This window comes from Cyprinodon tularosa, unplaced genomic scaffold, assembly GCF_016077235.1.
Source record: "Cyprinodon tularosa strain WSP-4 unplaced genomic scaffold, ASM1607723v1 ctg1027, whole genome shotgun sequence".
NCBI classification, from domain to species: Eukaryota; Metazoa; Chordata; class Actinopteri; order Cyprinodontiformes; family Cyprinodontidae; genus Cyprinodon; species Cyprinodon tularosa.
The window spans coordinates 194,323-219,268 of record NW_024037813.1 but is presented as its reverse complement, the minus strand read 5'-3'; the positions used below and the strand labels follow the sequence as shown (position 1 = coordinate 219,268).

General features: G+C 46.4%; 1 protein-coding gene across 2 annotated transcripts in view; it reads left to right on the top strand.

Annotated features, from left to right (window-relative positions):
- ncapd3 (non-SMC condensin II complex, subunit D3) overlaps window positions 1–23,791 on the top strand; it is a 30,130-nt gene extending 6,339 nt beyond the window's left edge. The window contains exons 7-34 of one of the 2 annotated variants that reach the window (XM_038280470.1): window positions 56–143; window positions 2,607–2,740; window positions 6,221–6,293; window positions 6,373–6,498; window positions 6,636–6,888; window positions 7,075–7,113; window positions 7,943–8,026; window positions 8,101–8,174; window positions 8,258–8,392; window positions 8,478–8,698; window positions 9,923–10,114; window positions 10,184–10,281; window positions 10,356–10,465; window positions 10,803–10,910; window positions 15,491–15,605; window positions 15,706–15,801; window positions 17,447–17,685; window positions 17,754–17,833; window positions 17,911–18,048; window positions 18,723–18,856; window positions 18,940–19,253; window positions 19,328–19,495; window positions 20,834–20,943; window positions 21,032–21,099; window positions 21,187–21,234; window positions 21,366–21,428; window positions 21,526–21,565; window positions 23,682–23,791. In XM_038280470.1, the coding sequence (XP_038136398.1) occupies window positions 56–143; window positions 2,607–2,740; window positions 6,221–6,293; window positions 6,373–6,498; window positions 6,636–6,888; window positions 7,075–7,113; window positions 7,943–8,026; window positions 8,101–8,174; window positions 8,258–8,392; window positions 8,478–8,698; window positions 9,923–10,114; window positions 10,184–10,281; window positions 10,356–10,465; window positions 10,803–10,910; window positions 15,491–15,605; window positions 15,706–15,801; window positions 17,447–17,685; window positions 17,754–17,833; window positions 17,911–18,048; window positions 18,723–18,856; window positions 18,940–19,253; window positions 19,328–19,495; window positions 20,834–20,943; window positions 21,032–21,099; window positions 21,187–21,234; window positions 21,366–21,428; window positions 21,526–21,565; window positions 23,682–23,745 (3,412 nt within the window). In that variant the 3' untranslated portion in view covers window positions 23,746–23,791. The remainder of the gene's footprint in view (window positions 1–55; window positions 144–2,606; window positions 2,741–6,220; window positions 6,294–6,372; window positions 6,499–6,635; window positions 6,889–7,074; window positions 7,114–7,942; window positions 8,027–8,100; window positions 8,175–8,257; window positions 8,393–8,477; window positions 8,699–9,922; window positions 10,115–10,183; window positions 10,282–10,355; window positions 10,466–10,802; window positions 10,911–15,490; window positions 15,606–15,705; window positions 15,802–17,446; window positions 17,686–17,753; window positions 17,834–17,910; window positions 18,049–18,722; window positions 18,857–18,939; window positions 19,254–19,327; window positions 19,496–20,833; window positions 20,944–21,031; window positions 21,100–21,186; window positions 21,235–21,365; window positions 21,429–21,525; window positions 21,566–23,681) is intronic. The other variant, XM_038280478.1, reaches the window with a different exon arrangement.
- Window positions 23,792–24,946: the final 1,155 nt, after the last annotated feature.

The window sequence follows — 24,946 nt, the reverse complement described above, 5'->3', positions numbered from 1 at the left end:
TGATAAAAGAGGAACGACTTTGAGTTGGAGGTGATCTGGTCTGGTTTCTCCACAGGGACCTCAGCGAACTGAAGAGCATCCCAGAAATGGCCTTCTATGGCTTGAAGCTGCTCTGCTCACCGAAGCATGGAGACCAGAAAGAAGTAGGACTTCACAGGGACGGGTCACTGGGTCTTAGAGATGTCTATAAAGCTGCCACTGGACCAGAAACAGAACACCAGTAGGACTCAGACAGGAGGTGGACGTTCACTAAAACCTTACATAGGCCGTTCATCTGTTGACCATACAGAACCGAGAGGGTCAGGGAAAGGACTCGTTAGGAGGACAGATGCTCTGTGTGGTGAAGATGTATTCATGGACAACGTCTATGATTCGCCCATTGATTGCTGAAGACCATGGATGAAAGGTCCACCAGAGAGACATGGTTCTCCAGAAGTCAGACCGATTTTCTGTTAACAGAACCGGTCACCTCTTCTTTTCCATCCTGTCTGATTCACTGAACAAGTCACCTTAGACTCAGTGACTCATTGGGGAATCGAGTCAGTGACTCGTACGGAAAACTAAGTCAGGAAAGGTAATCAGGGACTCGTTAGGGAGCGGAGCCAGTGAGCCGTTTGGGAACAGAGTCAGTGACTCGTCGGGGAAACTCGTAAGGGAACGCAGTCAGGGACCGGTTTGGGAGCGCAGTCAGGGACCGGTTTGGGAGCGCAGTCAGGGACCGGTTTGGGAGCGCAGTCAGGGACCGGTTTGGGAGCGCAGTCAGGGACCGGTTTGGGAACGCAGTCAGGGACCCGTTTGGGAGCGCAGTCAGGGACCCGTTTGGGAGCGCAGTCAGGGACCCGTTTGGGAGCGCAGTCAGGGACCCGTTTGGGAGCGCAGTCAGGGACCCGTTTGGGAGCGCAGTCAGGGACCCGTTTGGGAACGCAGTCAGGGACTCTTCCGGGAAACACCTAAGGGAACTAGTCAGAGTAGAGATTCAGTGTCAAGTCAAGTTAGTGAACAAGTCAGTGACTCGTCAGGGAAACTCGTAAGGCAACGAATTTAGAAAAGGGATTCAGGGACACATTAGGGAATGGATTCAGTGAGTCCTTAGTGAATGGAGTCTGTCTCGTTAGAGAAAGGAGTAAGTGACTCGTCAAGGAAATTGGTAAGACAATGGAATCAGGAAAGGGATTCGGGGACCTACTAGGGAATGGAGTCAACAACTTGTTTGGGAATGCAGTCAGTGACTCGTTAGGGAATGGAGTCAGTGACTCGTCATGGAAATTGGTAAGACAATGGAGTCAGGAAAGGGCTTCAGGGACCGATTAGGGAATGGAGTCAGCGACTCGTTAGGGAATGGAGTGAGCGACTCGTTAGGGAATGGAGTCAGCGACTCGTTAGGGAATGGAGTCAGCGACTCGTTAGGGAATGGAGTCAGCGACTCGTCATGGAAATTGGTAAGACAATGGAGTCAGGAAAGGGCTTCAGGGACCTATTAGGGAATGGAGTCAGTGACTCGTTAGAGAATGGAGTCAGCGACTCGTTAGGGAATGGAGTCAGTGACTCGTCAGTAGAGTTGGAAATTGATAAGATTTTCACAATTCCAATTCTCTTATTGATTCTGTGAAAATATTCGATTCCTTATCAATTCTGTGAAACGATGAACTTGGTAAGTGCACGGTGACATTCGTCTACCTTCGCCTGGGACATTCTATTTCTGCCTGCCTCGGCGAAAACAGAGGGCAGTGAACAGGAGCTGCCAGCCCCTGAGCAGCCAGGCTACTCGTCTCGTCCCAGTCAACTAAATCTAATGGAGAAGGCATCCGTTTAATGATAAAGCATTACTGTACAATTTCAGGAAATAACCTCATCTCCCCCTGATTTAAATAAACAAGCGTCACCTTTCTCTCGCTCCCTGAACAGCGGAGCAACTTCGTAGCATGTTAAATAACCCCAAAGAGAGGTAGGAAACTGGTTTATTTCCAGAAATGGGATATGATTTACTAGGAGCCACATTAAGCACAGCCAGTGATATAAAACTAGCTACTACCACCAGAGTTGCTTTCCATGATGGTCGTAACTTTAGCTGCTGTCCAGAAGCATCAAAAACACGACATTCGTTAAAATGTATGCCATGTTGTGTGCGCAGGTGTTTCTGCATGTTGGACGTATTTCCTCCTGCAGATGTTATTGCCACTTTAGATCCAAACTTTCGATCACTTTACCCGATGGGACACAATTTTTTTTGTTTTGCTTTTCTAGACGTAACTTGGGTAGAAACGTGATGTAAGTTTTGCTGCCTAGCGCTAGGCTTTGGTGCTTTCCTGGAACCGTTAAGAGAACCGTGAAGCGAGCTGCCAAACGGTGCCATGGAATTGGAACACATGGAACCGGTTCCCATCCCTACTCGTCAGGGAAACCGGTTCAGTGACCGGTTTGGGAATGGAGTCAGTTACTGCGATCATTACAGTTCTCGTTTAGACAGCTGAAGTGATGGAATGCAAGGATTTCAACATTAATGTTTTGTCTTTGTGGAGTTCATTACAATGAGCTCTAACTGCTGAAATGTTGTGATGAAGCACTTTTAAACCCAGAGCTCCACTGATGAACCGTCTGTCCCTCAGTCCCTAAGGAGAGTCTTCTATCGGCTGCTCTACGTCATCCTGATGATGAATAAAGTCCATGGCAGGAAGCCTTCCCTCCTCGTCCCCAACCAGGCCGTCCTCAACACGCGGGACCAGGCCATCCACTTCGTCTGGTAAGCAGCTCTCATCCAACAGGCTGGATGGAGAGAATTTCTGAATCCTTTTTGGGATCTTCATAGAACCAGACTTTGTATCGAGGTTTCAACACATGCTTAGTTTGTGTTTTAGGAAATCAACCTGGCATTAGATTCTTTAGTTCACTTTCAATTCCACTCAGCATCCATCTCCAAAGGCTCCAGTGGAAGGAGTTTGCAAACGGAGGGACATTCAGTACAATTCTTCAAGCTGATTGGTTAAATCAGCAAGTGGCACCCGCATCGATGTCTGTCAGCCAATCACAGCAGCAGCTGTGGCGTATTACATTCCTGATTAGGTTCACAGCTAGTGGAATCAGACTCTTACCAAACCGATCCAGAGGAAACCAATAATCATGGCGTCCTCCTGCTTGGTCCTACCACCGGTGCAGCCATGTTTGTTTTGCTTTAGTCATCTGGTTAAACCTCATTCAAGTCACTGCATTTCAGGGCCGCTAGAAGTACTTTGGGACAAAAGACCTATGAGTCTACAGGCCCATTTAGAATACAATACAAATAAGTAAATAGAGAATGACTAATGACTACTTTATCATACACATCTCTATGTACATAACCAGGGTTTGTAACACACGTACATCATCAGTTCTCAGGTGATTATATGCGCTATTGATTAAACTTCACAATAACACTATAACGACGTAGATTTGGTCAGCTGTGTCACTGTGTTTATGTCACACGTGACTCTATTAGCTCCAAAATCCTTATAGGCAAACCACAAGGAAATAATGATATCCCTCTATTTAAGTGTTATTGAACAGTTCTCCACATCTGTTACACAAAGAACACAAGATCAAAATAACACTGTAAAATAATACAGTTTCCTAAAACTGCATAAATAGATGTGAAAGTGTGTGGCTGCATGATGCTCTTACTTTGAGCTACAGATGTCCAAATGTTCAGGTGCGCTCTGAGGTCATGGAGATAAAGTCTCTCACAAGGATTAAAGTATTCTGGCCCCAGGCCTGTGATTAAAGTGTTTCGCAACATTTCTGTTTTAAGAGTTTAACACATATATGGTCTTTTGATAAGATGTATTTTTGGGAGCTTGTGGATTCTCTCCAGATCTGGTGACAGTTCATCTTCGTCGCAAAGCAATTAGCAAATTGACAAACGCACTTAAGCTGGACATACACTGTAACATTTTTTTTGCCCGTTTCGGGCCGAATTTCCAGTCGTGTGAGAATTTTTCGATCGTGGCCATCTTTGAGCCTGATGGTGCATCATGTGGTGTACAGGGGTGACAAGGGGCAATCAGCCTCTCACAACTACATCCTGATCAGGAATCGTAAGGTCGGAAGAAAATCAAACATGTCTGAGGCTTTGTGAAGGTAAATCTGCATGGTCCGATATCGTGTCACACACCTAAAAGAAAATGTACCAGTATAATAAAGCTATTACTCAGCTTTATACTTTTTTTAATATATGGAAACTATATATTTTCTGAGAATGTTTTTTTTTTTGGTTGCAAATTAACAAACATCTATAAAAAGTTGACTATAATCTATTATTTTCTTCTTTGTCTTTTCTAAAAAGTGCTTTAAATCAGTCCTTCCTGTCGGAGACGCGTTTTAAGTCTGTCTGTCCAGACTGTGTCCACGTCTAATCACTCCGGTCACTTTTAAAAAGAATGCAGGGAAAACAAAGAAGTACATTAGCCGTCCCACAGGCTGTTAGCCGAGACTTACGCTGGAACCAACTCCTGCAAAAAGTCTGGTTGTTTGCTGCGTTACATTTATTTCGGTCTTGTCAGGTCCCTGCTTCTTTTAAATAGATTTTTTTCCACCATCGTCCTTCGTCGCGAAAGACTAACTCAGTAAAGATCTCCCTGAATTGGGTGAAAGCTGCTCTTTATGTCCAACTGTCATCGTCGCCATAATCTCTCCCTCACAGCCTGACTGACTACTAGCTACATCACCTATATCACTGTAGCAGGAGCCCCAAAGCCATTCATTTTGGCAATGCTGATTGGCCAAATATTTATTCATTTTCCCTAGCAATAGGGTTGTCACGATACTAAACTTTTCAACTCGATACCGATACTAAGGAAAATATTCGATACTCGATACCATTTTCGATACCACAAGAATAAAAACAAATACAATAAAGGTTGTATGCTGTGCACAATACTAAGGAAGCTTGATAAAAAACGTATAAGTGGCGCAGTGGGAAGCACTGCTGCCTCGCAGCAAGAAGGTTCTGGGTTCGATTCCTGGCCCAGGGTCTTTCTGCATGGAGTTTGCATGTTCTCCCTGAGGATACGTGGGTTCACTCCGGCTTCCTCCCACAGTCCAAAAACAAGACTGTTAGGTTATTTGGCTTCCCTAAATCGTCCTTAGGTGTGAGTGTGTGCATGAATGGTTGTTTGTCCTGTTTGTGATGGACTGGCGACCTGTCCAGGGTGTACCTCGCCCATTGACTGCTGGAGATAGGCACCAGCACCCCTTGCGACTCCACTCGGGACAAGCGTGTAAGAAGATGAATGGAAAATTAAAATTTCCTTCCTCGGCTATGCTTTGCACACATAACAGTGACACTAGCCAAAACCGGTTAAGAAACAAAAATAATTCTCAGCAGGTGCACCTCTTGCAAAGAAAAAGTCTCAAAATAAAAAAAGTGAACAGAATTATTCAATCACACGGTGTTCTGAAAGTTCATTTTCCACTATTCTGCACTTTAGATGAATGACTGTTTAGGTGCCACTGGTGGTAGCAGTGTATCGATACTTTTAAAACCGAGTATTGTATCCGGATACAACATTACACTATCGATACTTTTATGAGTATCGATACTTTTGACAACCCTACCTAGCAACATTATACAATTGGTTATTTCACTACACTTCAGGGGCGCTTTGAATGAGCACCCAAGAAAAATGTTGTGTCAGTGGAAATGCACTGTTGAATGAGAGTCAATTGGTAGAAGTGTTGTTTTAATAATTCATATTACATGTAGCCACTTACTATTATGTAAAGCTGACATTGATAATACTTTTTAAATCTATATATATTATTTATGACTGTACCCCTCCACATCTAGGGAGGGCAGCACCTCAGCGCCCCCTATGGGCCAGCCGCCACTGGTCGGGTCGTACAGTGTGAGAGCAAGCATCGTATTCTTTGAATTTTAAACCTTGCGGTTTCTTCATGCAGTTTGAGCTGTAGCTGCGTGCAGTGATTGAAAAGATCGCACAGCGGATGCCCGGCTTTAATTGACCATTTAATTAATAAGGTTCTATACAGCCGCCGGCTGCTTTACTCACTGTGAACAGCTTCTCTGTTGCTCTCTTCTGGTGGGAAAAGTAAATGTAGTTGTTTTTTTAGGAAACTCTAAAATAAGAAGTTTCCAAATGTTTTTTTTGGATTACACCGCTAGCAGAGGTGGATTTAGTTTCAGCACCTCGTTTACAGTAACCTGCTGTGTTGTTCATGTGCTCTCCAGTCATCTGGTGGAGGAGCTGAAAGATCTGGCTCTACCTTTGCTTCAGATCCTCCTGCAGCACATCTGCTTCCAGGTGAGTCCTGAGCCAGAAGTCATCACAACCCCCCCTGACAGCTATAATGCAGTGTCATGGTTCTGCTTCTGCTCTGTAGATGGTGGAGAAGAGTGAGTATCGCAGCCATGGAGCCCAGGCTGTGGGGATGTTGACGTCTCAGATGGTCAGTGTGGACTACGCCTGCTTCATTAAGTGGCTGTTCAGCTTCTCCAGTCATTCAAAGGTAACATCACCATGGTTACTTGTTCCTCCATGAGACAGTGGCTGCCTGTGGGAGCCTCGCTACGGCTTTAGAACATCTTCAAGCAGTCAAATGTCCTTTCTGTCCCCACCTGTTGACTTCCCTCCCCCTCTCTGCAGATGGTGCACCGGCTGTTCTCCGTGGACGTGGTGATGGTGTTGTTGGCCCAGCCAGAGAGGAGCGTGGAGGACTGTCAGGACCCGGAGCTGGCCAGGTTCCTGCCTCAAAAGTTCCTGATCCAGGAGGTGTTGTTTGCCCGGCGAAACGATGAGTCTCCCACCGTCCAGGGTCACGCTCTGTCCTGCCTGGCGCAGTGCTTAGAGCTGCCCTCACTCAATGTGACCCGGGCCGTCCACGACCTCTTCTCTGCCAGTAAGGAAACACTCGGAACCCCGCGGAACAGACCAGAGTAGCTCATTTAGTTACTGGTACCGGCAGTAGAGCCTAGCAGTCCTGTCCTGTTCTTTTAATCTCCTAGCACGTTTCAGAATCAGAAACCAGCCGTTTGACGCTGTGCTGCTCCTGCAGAATCTCACATGGTTTCTCTTTTCTTTTTAGCTGGAACTCAGACGGTGCTGGAGGAGGAGCTGACCGCAGGTATGCTTCCTCGATCTGTTGATTTGCTGTTGATTTGTTGCTCAAGTTTGAAAAATGTAACTTTTGCTGCTTGTCGCGCCACATCAACCAATCAGAGAAACTGATCTGGGTGCTGGCAGGGAGACGGATACATCGTTGATGATACAGATCTCTATGATTACTCATCTGAAACAGTTTATTAACGCCTAAATTAACTTAAAATGCCAAAATCTGCACGCAAAACATGTTCGTTTTCATTATCCTAATGCAGGCATCGGCAAACTCGGTCCTCGAGGGCCACTGTCCTGCAGGTTTTAGAGGTTTCCTTGCTCCAGCACAGCTGATTTTAATTGAAAGCTCATTAACAGGCTTTTGCTCTACTGCAATCATTATCAGCTGTGCTAAAGCAGGGAAACCTCTAAAACCAGCAGGACAGCGGGCCTCGAGGACGGAGTTTGGGGATGCCTGCCCTAATGCCTGCAGTTTGGATAACGTACATGAAAACCGCCTTCCAGCCGCCGCTGCAAACCGCGAGGAGGCGACCTGCTGTTGAATGGGATTCCTACTGACCACGCCGGTATGTGGGGCTTTGAGCAGCTCCGACAGAGAAATAATATTTGAATGCAGGATCGTAATCTTGATGAACTGACTGCACAGATGAAGTTTTCAGGTGGACCTTCTCACTGAAAAACATATTAAAACGTGTTTATTCCCACTGATCACAGCAAATATAGCTGCCAGGCAAAGAAAGGATAGGGTAGCTCCGCCCACCGCACATCAGAACTTTCCCACCGCGCAGCTGAAGCAGCTTTCCAACATGGTTCTGGTTCTGATGGCTGCTGTGTTGCAGGAACCTCTGGCTCCCAGAAGAGTTACCGAACTCTGCCCTTCAGGACGGTGGAGCTCAGCACTACCAGCAGCTCCAGCTGTGAGGGTCAGTCTCTCTCTCTGACATCCAAATTTAGACCCAAATCTGGTTCTGACCCAAATGCTTTGTTCTAAATGCAGCTAAAGAGAACCTGGCCCTTCTCCTGCGCCGTGTTGGTGACCCAAAGACAAACGTGAGGAAGGCGGCTCTGCAGGTACTGAGACCTCCATCTCTCCTCTCTGGGCCACCAGAGGAAGCTGCTCTGGTTCTACTTCCTTTCTGTTCTCTGTTCTTCAGGCTCTGGTGGGTCTCCTGAAGCACGGCGTTATTCCTGCCACCTGGGAGAACCTGGAGAGTCTGTCGGAGCGCAGCAGAGACCCGGCCGTGTCCGTGAGGAAGAAGGCCTTGCAGTGCCTGGGGGAGCTGCTGGCTGTAAGCCTCATGCCTTCATGCAGTCAGACTCGGGGTCGGGTTGGGTCGGTTCCTCTAACCCCTGCTTACTGACTGTCTCCATCAGGCCAAACCGAGCTGCAGGGCGGTTCAGAAGGCGTGGCTGCACTGCGTGGTCCCAGCTGTCATGGACACGGAGAGCTCTATGCAGGAAAAGGCGCTGGAGCTCCTGGACCAGGTGCTGCTGAGTCAGGTGAAGCCTTACAATGAGAGGAGTCTGCTGGACCACAGCCAGAGCCTGACCTGGGACCTGCTGGGCCTGCTGTGTGACGAGAGCCAGAACCTCAGGTCAGATGATCAATTCTGTTTCAGCGTGGATCAGGGCCGGTTTTGGACAGTCCACAGGGATTAAAGTATTCCGGCCCCAGGCCTGTGATTAAAGTATTTCCGACTCGTAGCGAATACCCATGGGTAAAAAAATAAAAAAATCACTAAATAAATAACAAAATCAAAATCCCTCTTGCGTTTGTCAGCCAATGGTGGCTCTGAAACTAACAGTATTAGCAAATCAGAAGAAGAAGGGGGCGGGTCTTAGGAAAGCGTGTTCCTCCTCCGCTCGTTTGTTGCTCAAGTCGCCAGATAGATTGTGGTACAGTGCTCAAGTTCTACACGGAAAGTCAACTTGTGCCGTTTACGGCTCCATTCAACGGAGAGACGTGCAAAAAGTTAAAAATAAATAAATGAAACTGTGTTTGGAGAGAAGGACGATGGAGAGAGCAGAATTGCAGGTCGTTGGCACAATGCAGTTCAGGAAGATGTCACAACATAAATAAAGGAAAAATAAATGGCGCTGGGCATGGCTGCAGGAGACGGGGCGAGATGGCGAGCCTTTTAGCAGCTTGGTTTTATTAACATTTGTGTATTTAACTTGCCATTTTATTACTGATGGACAAAGTTTAAAGTTATTGGAATGTTGAATTATTTTAATTATTATAATGTTTAATCTTCTCTGAACGCCAGACTGAACTTTATGTACCTTTGTAACAGTTCACCTTGTAAGTGTAGGTTAATCTATAACCTGTTAAGGAAATCGCTTAGCAGCAAAACTACCTGGCTGAGGTATATATATATATGTGTATATATATATATATATGTGTATATATATATATATATGTGTATATATATATATATATGTGTATATATATATATATACACATATATATATATATACACCTATATATATATATATATGTGTGTATGTATTTATATATATATGTGTGTATATATATATATATGTGTGTATATATATATATATGTGTGTATATATATATATATATGTGTGTGTGTATATATATATATATATATGTGTGTGTATATATATATATATATGTGTGTGTATATATATATATATATATGTGTATATATATATATATATGTGTATATATATATATATATATATATATATATATATATGTATATATATATATATGTTTCTTGCCTTTGTCAGGATATTTATTTTTTGCTTTAATCCCTCAGTCCGATGTCTCACAGCTTCCTCCTTCTCCTGTCCAGTCGATACTTCAGCCGGGCTTTCAGCATCTGGTCCAAACAGAACAAATTCAGCCCGGCCTTCATCTCCAGCCTGGTCTCCCACACGCAGACGGACCACGCCGCAGGAGCCTGGCTGCTGCTCTCCAAGGCCGTCTCCTCAGTGTCCCGAGTCCCCCACGGCCAGATCCTGGACGCCTGGGACACCATGATCAGGTGAGGACCAGTCTGGTCCGGTAGGTTCTGCTGGGTCCCTTTTATACTGATCTGTGTTCCTGGCCTTAGATCGGACAGCGTAAACGTGACCAGCTGCTGCCACATCCTGTCTGTGGTCGGAGACGTTGCTGCTCACCTGAACGAGGACACCAAGGAGCGTATCATCGGTGAGCAGCCGCAGGGTGCCGCAGAGCTTCGGGCATCCCGGAGTAGCGTCCTTAAGTCTCTCCTCTGTCTGCAGCCGACCTGATGTCCCGGCTGAAGACTTTCCGCCTGCCCCTGGAGGTGATCAGCGCCGCCATGGACACGCTCTACCAGCTGGGTTGCAGTGAAGACGTCAGACTTACCCAGGTGGGACAGCGTTACCGTTTGTCTCCTCCTAGGTCTAACCCTTCCTAATTCAGAACCACAGTTTAGGAGCCACTCTATTTCTACGCTTCATGGGTACCTTCAGTGACCAGCAGAGGGACACCAGCAGCTCCCAGCCCTGAGGTTCCCCTCCACTGCCACACACCACTAGCTTAAAATGTTCTTCCCAGCAGCTCTAGGTGCAGCCCTCTGACCCAGGCTGGTGCCGTTCATATGAACCTTGCAGGAAACTTTAGTAAAACAAAATCTGCATCAGTATGATCCTGCTGGTCTGTGTCCTCTCAGTGGCTACCATGACGATGTGTCTGCTCTTCTCCAGGCCTTCCTGAACCAGCACTGCGGTGAACTGGTGTCCATCTGCGAGGCTTATCTAGCTGGCATCATCCTGAACGAGAACAAAACTCAGGACCTGAACGAGGACCTGATGGTGAGAATGGCGATTTCATTCCAGGCAGAACTTTGTAGAAGGAGGCTTAAAGGTGGCGGACAGGAAGACCATGGCACCAAGGAGGAGCCCTGGACCAGCTGCCTCAATCTTTGCTTAACTCCCACTTCACACCCAGTCAGGGGCGGCTGGTGGAGTTCTCTCTGGGGGGGCTATAACTTCAAAATAGTTGTATAAAAAAACAAAACAATTGTATACTAAGGTATCACATAAGTATATTTACATGAATGCCAACAACAAAAAACAACATTCTAAAATGTTCTGCAAAATGCTTTAAATCGGTCATAGCTGTCTGAATCCATGCTGGGTCAGATCCTGACATTTTAGAGGGGTTCAGGGGGGAAAATGTTAAAAACTCAAGTCCTTCTCTGTACATTCACTTAATGTTGTACACTTTACAGTACTGACAATGTCATCACTAGTTTCACTGTATGTTTAATTGTTGAAGGATGTGAAAGCTCATTGCGGGTGCAGGCGGGAGGGAGACCGCACAGTACGGGTGTGGGCGGGAGCGGTGATAAGCGGCAGTCCTGCGAACTAAAAACGTGTTTTAAAACGTAAAATAAAATGCAAAATAAAGTCATAAATTACCAGTCTATGTCTATCATATACACTACCGTTCAAAAAAAATCTTATTTCAAATACACATCATTATTTCTAACCTTGTCAATGTCTTGACTCTATTTTCTATTCATTTCACAACGTATGGTGGTGAATAAGTGTGACTTTTCAGGAAAACACAAAATTGTTCGGGTGACCCCAAACATTTGAACGGTAGTGTATATACACTATATTGCCAAAAGTATTTGCTCACCTGCCTTGACTCACATATGAGCTTAAGTGACATCCCGTTCCTAATCCATAGGGTTCAATATGACGTCGGTCCACCCTTTGCAGCTAGAACAGCTTCAACTCTTCTGGGAAGGCTGTCCACAAGGTTTAGGAGTGTGTTTATGGGAATTTTTGACCATTCTTCCAGAAGCGCATTTGTGAGGTCGCACACTGATGTTGGACGAGAAGGCCTGGCTCTCAGTCTCCGCTCTAATTCATCCCAAAGGTGTTCTATCGGGTTGAGGTCAGGACTCTGTGCAGGCCAGTCAAGTTCATCCACACCAGACTCTGTCATCCATGTCTTTATGGACCTTGCTTTGTGCACTGGTGCACAGTCATGTTGGAAGAGGAAGGGGCCAGCTCCAAACTGTTCCCACAAAGTTGGGAGCATGGAATTGTCCAAAATGTCTTGGTATGCTGAAGCATTCAGAGTTCCTTTCACTGGAACTAAGGGGCCAAGCCCAGCTCCTGAAAAACAACCCCACACCATAATCCCCCCTCCACCAAACTTTACACTTGGCACAATGCAGTCAGACAAGTACCGTTCTCCTGGCAACCGCCAAACCCAGACCCGTCCATCAGATTGCCAGATGGAGAAGCGCGATTCGTCACTCCAGAGAACGCGTCTCCACTGCTCTAGAGTCCAGTGGCGGCGTGCTTTACACCACCGCATCCGACGCTTTGCATTGCACTTGGTGATGTATGGCTTGGATGCAGCTGCTCGACCATGGAAACCCATTCCATGAAGCTCTCTGCGCACTGTTCTTGAGCTAATCTGAAGGCCACATGAAGTTTGGAGGTCTGTAGTGATTGACTCTGCAGAAAGTTGGCGACCTCTTCGCACTATGCGCGTCAGCATCCGCTGACCCCGCTCCGTCAGTTTACGTGGCCTACCACTTCGTGGCTGAGTTGCTGTCGTTCCCAAACACTTCCATTTTCTTATAATACAGCTGACAGTTGACTGTGGAATATTTAGGAGCGAGGAAATTTCACGACTGGATTTGTTGCACAGGTGGCATCCTATCACAGTTCCACGCTGGAATTCACTGAGCTCCTGAGAGCGACCCATTCTTTCACAAATGTTTGTAAAAACAGTCTGCATGCCTAGGTGCTTGAATTTATACACCTGTGGCCATGGAAGTGATTGGAACACCTGATTCCAATAATTTGGATGGGTGAGCAAATACTTTTGGCAATATAGTGTACTTCACAATGTGCTGGATATTGCAGCTCATGCCGCTCGTCATGCATTATACGGTGAAGAATCGGCCAGTAATGTGATCAGCTAAGCACAGCGTGTTTAATTCCTCAAACTAATGACACCAATTGCCTTGAGCAGTAGGTGAACGTTGGAATCATGAGGGAACAAACTATTACAGGTGCGGGCGGGAGTTGGACTGAAAATCATAATTCTTTGCGTGAGCGAGTGGGACTGAACACTGTGGGACCGGGTGGGCGCGGGACTGGAAAATCTGTCCCATGCAGGCCTCTAGTTCAAAGGAAAACCAGTTGATTGCATTGACTCACTGACTTTGGTGCAAGTTCCTGGGGGCCCCATAAAGCTCTGTTTACATGTATGATTAATACAGTTATTCCTTATTTTTGCACATTGTGTTTTTGATAACCCCCGCCCCCCTTCAGTGTCCACCATATTGGATCAGTCCATTTGCTGCACATGTTCAGAAAGGTCCAAACAGACAGCATCAAACCATTTGAAAACAAACGATATGAAGAGCAGTGTTGCCAACTTAGCGCTTTAGTCGCTATATTTAGCGACTTCTCAGACCCCTCTAACACTTTTTTTTTTTAACATTTAACTTTTTATTGAAATTTTTACATTTATTTACATATACAGTGAACTTGAACACAACACATCCACCTCTACCCAAAATAAAAAGGAACCAAAACTGTTGCTCGGGGGCTTGTACTCATTATTACCTTATTGTCTCTCATTTTCAAAGGCCTTTATCCACTTTTGTCGCTCTCTGTTGTCCTGAATACAGTCCATTTTGTCCATTTTTTTTCCATTTGTGCTTGTTGCAGTCTCAATCTGTGTGTCAGTTTTTCCATAATATAAATTTCTTCCACAATTTCAGTCCAATGTTCTTGGCATGGGGGGTCCTCTTTCCCCCACTTCCTCGTGATCGCTTTCTTACCCGCTATTAACAGAATCTTAGTCAGGTATCTATCTTTTACCGTAATCTTGGTGTTATTAAAATTACATAGATAGAATACCATGCTACTCATAGGGATATCATACCCCAGTATCCTCTTCACAGATACATAAACATTTTTCCAGAATGCAACAATTTTTGGACAGTTCCAAAATATGTGCGAGTGATCAGCATTCATCAATCCGCATTTTCTCCAACACTCTGCGCTTGTATTACTATATTTATTCTTGATTTTAGGCGTGATGAAAAAACGTATAAGGTTCTTCCATGCAAACTCCCTCCATATCCGCGAATTAGTAGATGTCTGTTGTGTTTTCCACATATCTATCCAGTCTTTATCCGTAATTGTCATATTAAACTCTTGATTCCCATTTCTCTTTAATATACTTTGTAGAATGCCTATTCATTAGTTTTTGATATAGTGTAGAGATGGTTTTCATTTTAGTTCCATTAATAGATTTAAGTACCACTCCAATCACACTATTCCTTTCCATCTTAGTGTCCCATTTGATGTCTGTCCTGTAGTAGTCTCTCATTTGCAAATAGACCCCTCTAACACTTTGATTTTTAAAAAGCGCCTAGCGTCAAATCTAGCTCCTTTTTTCTGCTACTGGAGACTTTGGCGACAACAGATCATGGCTTGTCTACTTTTTCTTTCGCCTTTTTGGAAACATTAAATGTGGACTATAGAGACTTTAAAATATTCCTTTTGCTTACAGAGCGACCCACTTAGAGCAGTATACCAAAATGTTTTATTTATAAAAAAAAAAAAAACATCTTCATCTGTCAATCTGCTCTATCCAGAACTCGTCAAGTGGAAAAGTTTTACCTTTACTTGGTTAAATTTCATAAAAAGTCATCTTAAAGGAATCTTTTGCTATCAGATTATTAATCAAAAAATATTTGCAAAATGATAGTTGGTTCATGGTTTCCACAGGTCATTGAAAATCATTAAGTCATTAAATTATATCTTTAGTCATGGGTACTTTTTAATGGCATTAAAATTATATCTAAGAACATTAAACAAATTAGAGTTAATCATTCCTGTATAAACCCTGTAGAAGCTTATGAGGCGCTGCTGGTGCTGCCCTAGACATGCTGGAGGACCTTCTGATGCGCCTTGATGCTCGTCAAGCATTCACTCTGCATGGAGACCAGCTGCTTCTGCTGCTCAAAGCGCTTGCGATGTGAATGTAGCATTAGAGGCTGCGAGAACATTCTAGAGAAAGATGTTTGATAGTGAATTCTGCTCAACATCAGAAGGCAACAGTGTCCTGGTCAGAGAGGGGCCCCGATCAGTCCCTGAAGGACAGGTCTGTCCTAACTTGCACCCCATGGAGGAGAACAACCAAAACCACTTCAAACTGGTTTAGAGCTGGACTCCACTGAGGAGACAACGAAGCTCAGGACTGCAGCCAAGATAGTGGACAGCATGATGTTGAAATAGTGGGAGGTGTCCACTCTAGAAGCAGCCTTGAATACTCAGACTACACGGAGACCAGCTGACCCAGAGTGTCCTCTGAAGGACTCTGACTGAGCAGATGTTGTGTGTTGCAGATCAAACACCTCCACACCCTTGGCGCAGCCTCCCTTCACTGTCCTGCCAAGGTCGGCAGAAGGACGGTGTTGCTGGTGGAATCTGTCCTCACATCCCCATCCAAGAAGCTGGCAGGTGGGTAAGGTAGATCCAGCCCGTTCTGATGGACCATCAGAGCCCGTTGGTCGGTGTAGAACCGGCAGAGAGGAGTTCTGATTGGCTGGTTTTCTTCCAGATGGTGAAGAGGATCTGCCAACATCTCAGCCTCTGACCCAGTTCAGGGACAATGAGTTGCCGTCCAGCGTCAAAGCCCATGGAGTCATCACATTAGGTGAGGTGCCACAGTGCCTGGTTCCGTTCCGGCCTTGTCCCGATAATATCTGGTTTAGATCAGGCTTGGTACTGATTAACCCAGTTCCACACGGGTCCGATCCGACTTGGTTCTTATCAGGCCCGGTTCCGATCAGATCCAGTTCCAATCAGGTTTGGATTTCAATCAGGTCTGGTTCCAATTATGTTTGGATTTCAATCAGGTCCGGTTCCAATCAGGTTTGGTTTTCAATCAAGCCCCAATCAGGCCTGGTTCCAATCAGATTCCGGTTACTAACAGATTCCGGTTCCGATCAGGCCCGGTTTTGATCAGGTCTGGTTCCAAACAGGTTTGGTTTTCAATCAAGTCCCAATTAGGCCCGGTTCCCATCAGGTCCAGTTCCAAACAGGTTTTGTTTTCAATCAGGCCCTGTTCTGACCAGATTCAGTTCCAAAGAGGTTAGGTTTTCAATCAAACCAAGTTCTAATCAGATCCAGTTCCAATCAGGTTTTGTTGTCAATCAGGCCCTGTTCTGACCAGATTCAGTTCCAAAGAGGTTAGGTTTTCAATCAAACCCGGTTCTAATCAGATCCAGTTCCAATCAGGTTTTGTTGTCAATCAGGCCCTGTTCTGACCAGATTCAGTTCCAAAGAGGTTAGGTTTTCAATCAAACCCGGTTCTAATCAGATCCAGTTCCAATCAGGTTTGGTTTTTAATCAGGCCCTGTTTCGTCAGGTAAAGTTCTAATTAGGTATGGTTTTCAATCAGGCCCATTTCCGATCAAGTCTGGTTCCAATCAGGCCCGGTCCCAATCAGATCCGAATTTAATTAGGCCTGGTTCTGTTTAGGTCCGGTTCCAAACAGGTTTGGTTTTTAATCAGGCCCCAATCAGACCCGGTTCCGATCAGATCTGGTTCCAAACAGGTTTTGTTTTCAATCAGACCCTGTTCTGATCAGGTCCAGTTCCAATCAGGTTTGGTTTTTCAATCAGACCCGGTTCCGATCAGATCCAGTTCCAAACAGGTTTGGTTTTCAGTCAGGCCCCGTTCCGATCAGGTCCAGTTCCAAAAAGGTTTTGTTTTCTGATCAGGCCCAATTCTGATCGGGGTCAGTTCTGATCAGGCCCGTTCCGCATGGGTCCAATAGGACTTGGTTCTGATCAGGCCCAATCTGGTCAGGTTTGGTTTTAAATCAGGGCCCGTTCCAATAAGATCCGGTTCCAAACTGTTTTTTTTTCTCCATCAGATCCGGTTCTGATCAAGCCTGGTTCTCATCGGGCTCAGTTCTGATCAGGCCCGGTTCTACACGGGTCCGGTATGACTTGCTTCTGATCAGGCCTGATTAGCTCCGGTTCCAATTAAGTCTGGTCTTAGATCAGGCCCGCTTCCGATCATGTCCTGTTCCAAACAGGTTTTGTTTAAATCAGACCCGGTTCTGATCAAGCCCGGTTCTGATCGGGCTCAGTTCTGATCAGGCCCGGTTTTGCACGGGTCCGATGCGACTTGGTTCTCATCAGGCCCGATCAGCTCTGGTTCCAATTAGGTCTAGTTTTAGATCAGGACCAGTTCCGATCAGATTTGGTTCCAAACCGGTTTTGTTTTCAATCAGGCTCTGATCAGGCCCGGTTGTGAGCTGGTCGGTTCTGATCCGGCGGTCCTCTCTCCAGGGAAGCTGTGTCTGCAGCAGGAGAAGCTTGCCCAGAGGTACCTGCCAGTGTTCGCCCGGGAGCTGGAGGTGGGCCCAGACGTGGCGGTCCGGAACAACGTGGCAGTGATCATGTGCGACCTGTGCGTCCGCTACACCAGCATGGTGGACCTGTACATCCCCAACGTGTCCGCCTGCCTGAGGGACAACTCCGCCGTGGTCAGGGAGAACGCCCTCATCATGCTAACCAACCTGTTGCAGGTGGGCATCAGGAGGTTCTACTGCTGCCGGGTTCTGTCCGGGTTCTGACCCACCATCTCTGTTTCCAGGAGGAGTTTGTCAAATGGAAAGGCTCCCTCTTTTTTCGCTTCATGATGGCACTGGTTGATCCGGTTCCTGCCATTGCCAGGTGAGTCCAGGTCTTCCTTCAGAACTGGTCAGAACTGGGACTGGTCCAGAACCCTGACGCTCCCCTTCCTGTTGCAGCCTGTGTGAGTACTGCCTCCTGCACCGGCTGCTGAAGAAGAACCCAGAGATGTTCAGCCAGCACTTCATCGAGTGCATCTTCCACTTCAACTCCTACGACAAGCACACGTCCTACAACAAGTTCCCCCAGAGCGACAGGTAGGCCCCTCCCCCAGAGCGACAGGTAGGCCCCTCCCCCAGAGCGACAGGTAGGCCCCTCCCCCAGAACAAGACTGAGGCCCCTCCCTCAGAGCAGTTCTGGTCTCAGCTGCTGGTCCTGGTCGGAGCTGCCGGTTCAGGTCAGAGCTGCCAGTTCTGATCAGAGTCACCAGTTCGGGTCGGAGCTGTTGGGGAGATCAGATGTTTGAGTGATCTCACTCGGTGTGTCATCAGTATTAGCTTCTTAGGTTAGCCGTTAGCATTAATTCCCATGCACCTTGTTATACAAAATGACAATAAAAGTCATCTAAATCTACCAGAATCACCATGGAACTCCTGAAAAGGGTCTCTGATTGCAATCGGACCACAGCTCAGCCAGAAGTTCTAATGCTGGATTCGGGGTTCTTTAGACCTGTTTAATCAGGAAACCAACATCCTCTCTGGTTTAGTTTGTTTCTGTGTTCCATGTCGCCTCAGAATCCATCTTTGTTTTGGTTCTTGTCTGTTTTAGATCAGGTCTGGTAAATCAGATCTGAAGGATCTGCGCTGCTCGGTGTCCCATCTGCTGGTTTTTCTCTCTCTCTGCCACATGTTGGCGTCGTTGAGTCCTCTGCGCCTCCTTGCTGTCGCTACCAGGACAGATAAATGTTTTGTTTTTTTTATGTTGTGTGCAGAGAGAAGGCCCGGTTCTCCCTGAGGGGAGCTCAGAACAGGGAAAAGCGCTTTCGGATTTACCGCTTCCTTCTGGAACACTTCACCGATGCCCAGCGCTTCAACACCACCAACAAGATCAGCCAGACAGTCTTAGGTGAGCTGGGTCGGAGTGTCCAGGCCCATCTGGAGAAGGTAGGGAGAATCGGACCTCTAACAGTTTGTCTTTTGCTTTCCCAGCATGCTTTGCAGAGGAGGAGCTGCCTCTAGATTCAGATGGAGCTGAGGTTCTGTCGGAGGCCTTCAACGTTTTGAGTCTGAAAGAGTTTAAGCTGCAGGCAGTGTCAGCACCAGCAGGGGGAGCTGAGGAGTCAGAGGAGGAGAACGTGGCCACCATGACCAAGGTTGTCCTGCAGGTTGCCCAGAGGAAGGTGGTCTCTCAGGTCCAGAAGAAGGCCTTCATAGAGAACACAGTTCCTCTGATCATCAGCCTGAAGAACCTTCTGGAGCAGAAACGCTCCCCTGTCCTTAAAGACCTCATGGCCTACCTCCAGGTGAGGGCGCCCTGCTCCTCAAACACTCCAGTCTCCGCCTTCACACCGAGCTTCACCTCTATGTTTTCCTCCAGGTAACCATGCAGGACTATAGGAATGAGGTGAAGGAGTTCTTCGCTGGAGATGAGCAGCTGGCGGCTGAAGTGGAGTTTGCTCTGAATACGGCAGAAAAGGAGAGAGAGATGGCAGAGAAGATGGAGAGCTGCAGCCTTACGGCGAACGGCCCAACGACCCTACCCAAGGTCAGCCTGCAGACCCAAGAGATGGTGGGATGGTGGGGTTCTCAGATCCAGGAGATGATGGGTTCCTCAGATCCAGGAGATGATGGGGTTCCTCAGATCCAGGAGATGATGGGTTCCTCAGATCCAGGAGATGATGGGTTCCTCAGATCCAGGAGATGATGGGTTCCTCAGATCCAGGAGATGATGGGGTTCCTCAGATCCAGGAGATGATGGGTTCCTCAGATCCAGGAGATGATGGGTTCCTCAGATCCAGGAGATGATGGGTTCCTCAGATCCAGGAGATGATGGGGTTCCTCAGATCTAGGAGATGATGGGGTTCCTCAGATCCAGGAGATGATGGGTTCCTCAGATCCAGGAGATGATGGGGTTCCTCAGATCTAGGAGATGATGGGGTTCCTCAGATCCAGGAGATGATGGGTTCCTCAGATCCAGGAGATGATGGGGTTCCTCAGATCCAGGAGATGATGGGTTCCTCAGATCCAGGAGATGATGGGTTCCTCAGATCCAGGAGATGATGGGGTTCCTCAGATCCAGGAGATGATGGGTTCCTCAGATTCAGGAGATGATGGGTTCCTCAGATCCAGGAGATGATGGGTTCCTCAGATCCAGGAGATGATGGGTTCCTCAGATCCAGGAGATGATGGGTTCCTCAGATCCAGGAGATGATGGGTTCCTCAGATCCAGGAGATGATGGGTTCCTCAGATCCAGGAGATGATGGGTTCCTCAGATCCAGGAGATGATGGGATCCTCAGATCCAGGAGTTGATGGGGTTCCTCAGATCCAGGAGTTGATGGGGTTCCTCAGATCCAGGAGATGATGGGTTCCTCAGATCCAGGAGATGATGGGGTCCTCAGATCCAGGAGATGATGGGATCCTCAGATCCAGGAGTTGATGGGGTTCCTCAGATCCAGGAGATGATGGGGTTCCTCAGATCCAGGAGATGATGGGGTTCCTCAGATCCAGGAGATGATGGGGTTCCTCAGATCCAGGAGATGATGGGGTTCCTCAGATCCAGGAGATGATGGGGTTCCTCAGATCCAGGAGATGATGGGGTTCCTCAGATCCAGGAGATGATGGGGTTCCTCAGATCCAGGAGATGATGGGGTTCCTCAGATCCAGGAGATGATGGGGGTCCTCTAGAGGATATCTAGTTTTGGCTCTATTGGTTTTTAGAAATGTTCTACCCCAGTGTGAGAGGAACCAGTTCAAATCAGAGCTGAGCCTGAAAGGTATCATAGGGATGAGGCTGGACCATGTTCCTGGAAGTTTGGTCCTGATGCTGAGACTAAAAGTTCCTGACTGACCCTGAAGGTATCACTGCTCTGGTTTCTCCCCAGGGTTCAGAGCTCCTCTCTCCTGCCAGGAGACCCCTGCTGCCCTTCAACTTCACCACACCTCAGCCGCCTCCTCCAAGCTCCGGCCCATCCAGACTGGCCCACACCGACCGGTAGGTTCCGCTGGGTCGCCACATCTGCTCCCAGATCTGTAGCTGATAGAATGCACCCATAGATCTGTGTTAACATGTTGTTCTGTAGCAGGCCTGTCCGCCCGTCCAGGAAGGAGGACCATTGTCGCACTAAATCGATGACTCCTGACAAGACAGGTAGGAGCTGAGCTCAGCTGGCCTCTGGGCCCCGTAGAACCGGGCTAGACCCGTCTGGTCGCTGATCTTTTCTTCCTTTGTTTCCAGCCATCGTTAGAGGAGGAGCTAAGGATAGAGCCGTCAGCACTCCCAAAGGTACGGGTCCTCCCCTGCACGCCTCCACAATTTGTAGATCCAAAGTTCCTCATAGCAGATCCACCTACAGCTTCTAGTCTAGAAGTTCTATACCATGGTTGTGGAAATCTGAAGCTTTGAATATGTCTCAGGTTTTGAGATCAGCCTGACGTTCAACGAAGGACTCAGCGCCATCCTGAGTGACCCAGGAACCAGTAAGATCTTTTAAACCAGGCTGGTTTCAGCCCCTTAGCATCAGAACAGTGGCCCGCGGCGCTCTGTGATGAAACACGGTTTGTTCTGTTCCTGCAGGTTTCAGCGGAGAGTCCAGCATCAGATCAAATGGACAACCGTAAGTCTTCCTCCTTCCCTCTTCTTTGTCTGACCCTGAAATTCCACATTCTGCATTATTCGCTTCTGCAAAGTAGCGCTAGAAGATGGGGGAGCGGGGAGGGGCCCGAGAGTGTGGGTGTGTTGTTTACACAAACGCCTACTGATTCGCCGACCCTTACCTAGACAGGAGTAGGAATGGCCCACTCTCTATTTATTCACTGGATTGCTGATTGCCCGTTGGCAGTACGGGGTTAATGTGAAGCCACCGGCTGCCATATTGGTACTCCCTAGTTAGACCGGTCACAATGTAAACAATCCATTCAAACCGTTTTTTAGGGCGACTTTTAAAATAAAGATAAATTGATCACTTTGACACACTGGCTGTTTCATAGCATCAGTAGATTACTTTAACTTATAATAAAAAATAGGCTCATCACATTGCGTAGTCATTATAAAGTTAATGAAGTCTATAAATCATGTAATATAACATATATAAATCCATCACAACAAAATTTATGCATTAATGGAACATAATAATTCAGATGTATTAACAATGATGCATTAAATGATGTAATATACATGTATTGATAAGATTTTTATGGTAATTACATCTTACATGTCTGGTAATACATGTGATGTATATATATTAGTGCTGTCAAAATTATCGCGTTATTAACGCGTTAACGCGAGGCCATTTTAACGGCGATAATTTTTTTAACGTGAGATTAACGCTATGTGGTTTTATGGTACAATTTTCCAAGTACATCCCGCTGCAGCCTGCGGGAAGGCGGGGCTATTTTCCCCCAGTGTATGCATTTCTCATAGGCTTCGAGAGCGGACCTCAAGGGAAAAAGACGCTCATACACTGGGTGACGCTAGTGCCTTTTCTTTAAGCTCCACCTCCAACAAACAAGTTGAGTGTCTGGTAACTAGTAGCAACCTGAAATACGCTGAGAAAACAGATTACTGAGGTGAAATGGAATCTGCTACGGCACTCTTGCTCTGTGTACGCCACAGGTCGGTATCGTGTGTGTGTGTGTGTGGGTGGGTGTGTCTGTGTGTGGGTGAGTGGGTGTGTGTGTGTTCTCATTTTTGTTAAGAGGCTGAAAAGTAACTTTCTAGAGCATAGACTACCTTCATCTAGTGATGTCGGTCTATTGATTTTGATGTATTGATTGAAAATTGTTCATTATTACCTTGGTTAATTAACATCTAATGTTAACTCTACTAAATTTTATAGCAGTAGGGTAAAATGCTTGTCTTTGTTCAAAAGACTGTATTAACTGTAAAGACTGTCTTTTACATCAGCCTGTTTTCAGGGCCTTTTTTTTTGGCTACATATTTGTTATTTTTTGCTACATGCCTCCCCATCTTCTTGCCATATGTTTCTATGGCATAAATCAGTATCTGTGACCTGTTTTCATTTTAAAAAAAGAACATTGGCACAAACCTAGCCTGTATGTATTTTTTTGTATGTCATCGAGAGTATTTAAATGATTTTCAATCAGGAAAAAAATGTGCGATTAAAATGCGATTAATCGCGAGTTAACTCAGGCATTGATGCGATTAATCGCGATTAAAAAATTTAATCGATTGACAGCACTAATATATATAGAACAAGAAGAAGAATACTTGTTTGTCCAATGAGCGATTTGTCCATGATTACCTTACGACGGCCTACTGAATTTCAAACATGTTGGATTTTCTCCCAACCTTATGGCTCCTGATCGGGAGGTGGTCCTCTTTACACGCACGCAGACTACCTGGTTTTGGAACGTAAACCAGGCTTACAGCTTTCTTTGTTTTGGTAATCCAATCTCCAATTAGGATTTTTTCTCCAACATGTAGCTAGTACTAAAGAAAAAAAAAAAAGGGAAGCTAGATTTCTGACACCAAGCTTTGGTCTGAGTCCAAAGAGGTTTGGGTCAGAACCAGCAGTCTCAGTGGTAGAGTGCTCACAGCACTGCAGATCTATTGAAAGGTAAGGGCAAAGGGAGCGTGGCCTAACTTTACTAACCAGCATTGGGACGTGAAGCCAAGCTGCACTCGCCTCTAATTTGTCTCTTCCTCTGACTGTAAGTGAAGTTCTGTGTTGTCATGGTTACGCTCCATTCCTGTGATTGGCTGTTTTTCAGAGCTCCTGGGCCAAGGCGCTGGAACGTTCTGTCCCCTCTCCGCCAGAAGATGAAATCTTCTTGAATTTAGACGTTTGTCTTTCCCTGATGTCCATGGTTTCCTGTTGGTCTTCATGTCTTAGATCTTCCTCTCCTTATATGTTTGCTAATAAATGGATCTAAAGAAATGTCCTGCCTGAAGTTATTTGAAGTGTGTAGAAGAAAAGTGTTGGGCGGTGGAGCGTTGCATGATGGGTGAAACCGGTTCTGTTTTGGGATGGTAGAAGAAGAATTGGGTACTGGTCTGGTCCACTGTCCTCATCCAGCTGGGAAGGCTTTGGCCCGTTCTCCTTCACCTTACAAGGATTGAAAGGGTGCTTGTTCCAGGTGGTACCATCAGAACCTCAGTTCAAATGGACAGAACCTTCTGGCTGCTCAGAACATCCGCTTTTCTTCATGGTTCTGTCAGGCCAGAACCCTCCCAGTCGGCCCATACTGGTTTGAAGCGTCTCCACGTGTTCTAAGGGCAACAGAGAAGAGGGGACATCTGTGATCAGATTTACCATCTAAACAACCCGAGGAGCCGCCTCTGGTTCTGGATGGACAGAAAGGGTTCTGGTAAGAAAGTTAGTTGGCCTTAAAGGAATAGTACACCCAAAACATGATTAGCCTTCATTTTCTACTCACCCCCATGCTGAACAAAACTCTGGAGTACTTTTTTGATATCTCAAATGCATCTGGAGATCTGGGAGGCTTCTTGCTGTCTGCTGACATTCAAATAATGGAGGTCTATGGCGCCCGAGACAGAAAGGTCCACAAAAACTTGTCAATATTCCTCCATACTGCTCGTCCAATGTAATCCAAGTGTCCTGAGTGGGTAGCATCCAGAATTTACTCGAAACAAAGTCATTTAGAATGTTTTTAGAGCATAAACAGTAGTGTATAGGATTTCCTAATAGCGCCCCCATGCGCGCTCGCGATTCTACGGAAGCCGGCAGACCAAACCAGCGCATTCAGCTCGGCAAAGAACTCATGCTCTTCCTCAACACTGAAGTCCTCAGACATTTTTCTTTCGTTGTTTCTTTCTTTGCACAGGTAAACAGCACATTTCTTCTTCTACGCTTGCATTATCGGCAGACCAGACGCTGAATGCGCACTTTCTTCCGGTTTGGTCTGCCGGCTTCCGTAGAATCGTGAGCGCGCATGGGGGCGCTATTAGGAAATCCTATACACTACTGTTTATGCTCTAAAAACATTCTAAATGACTTCGTTTCGAGTAAATTCTG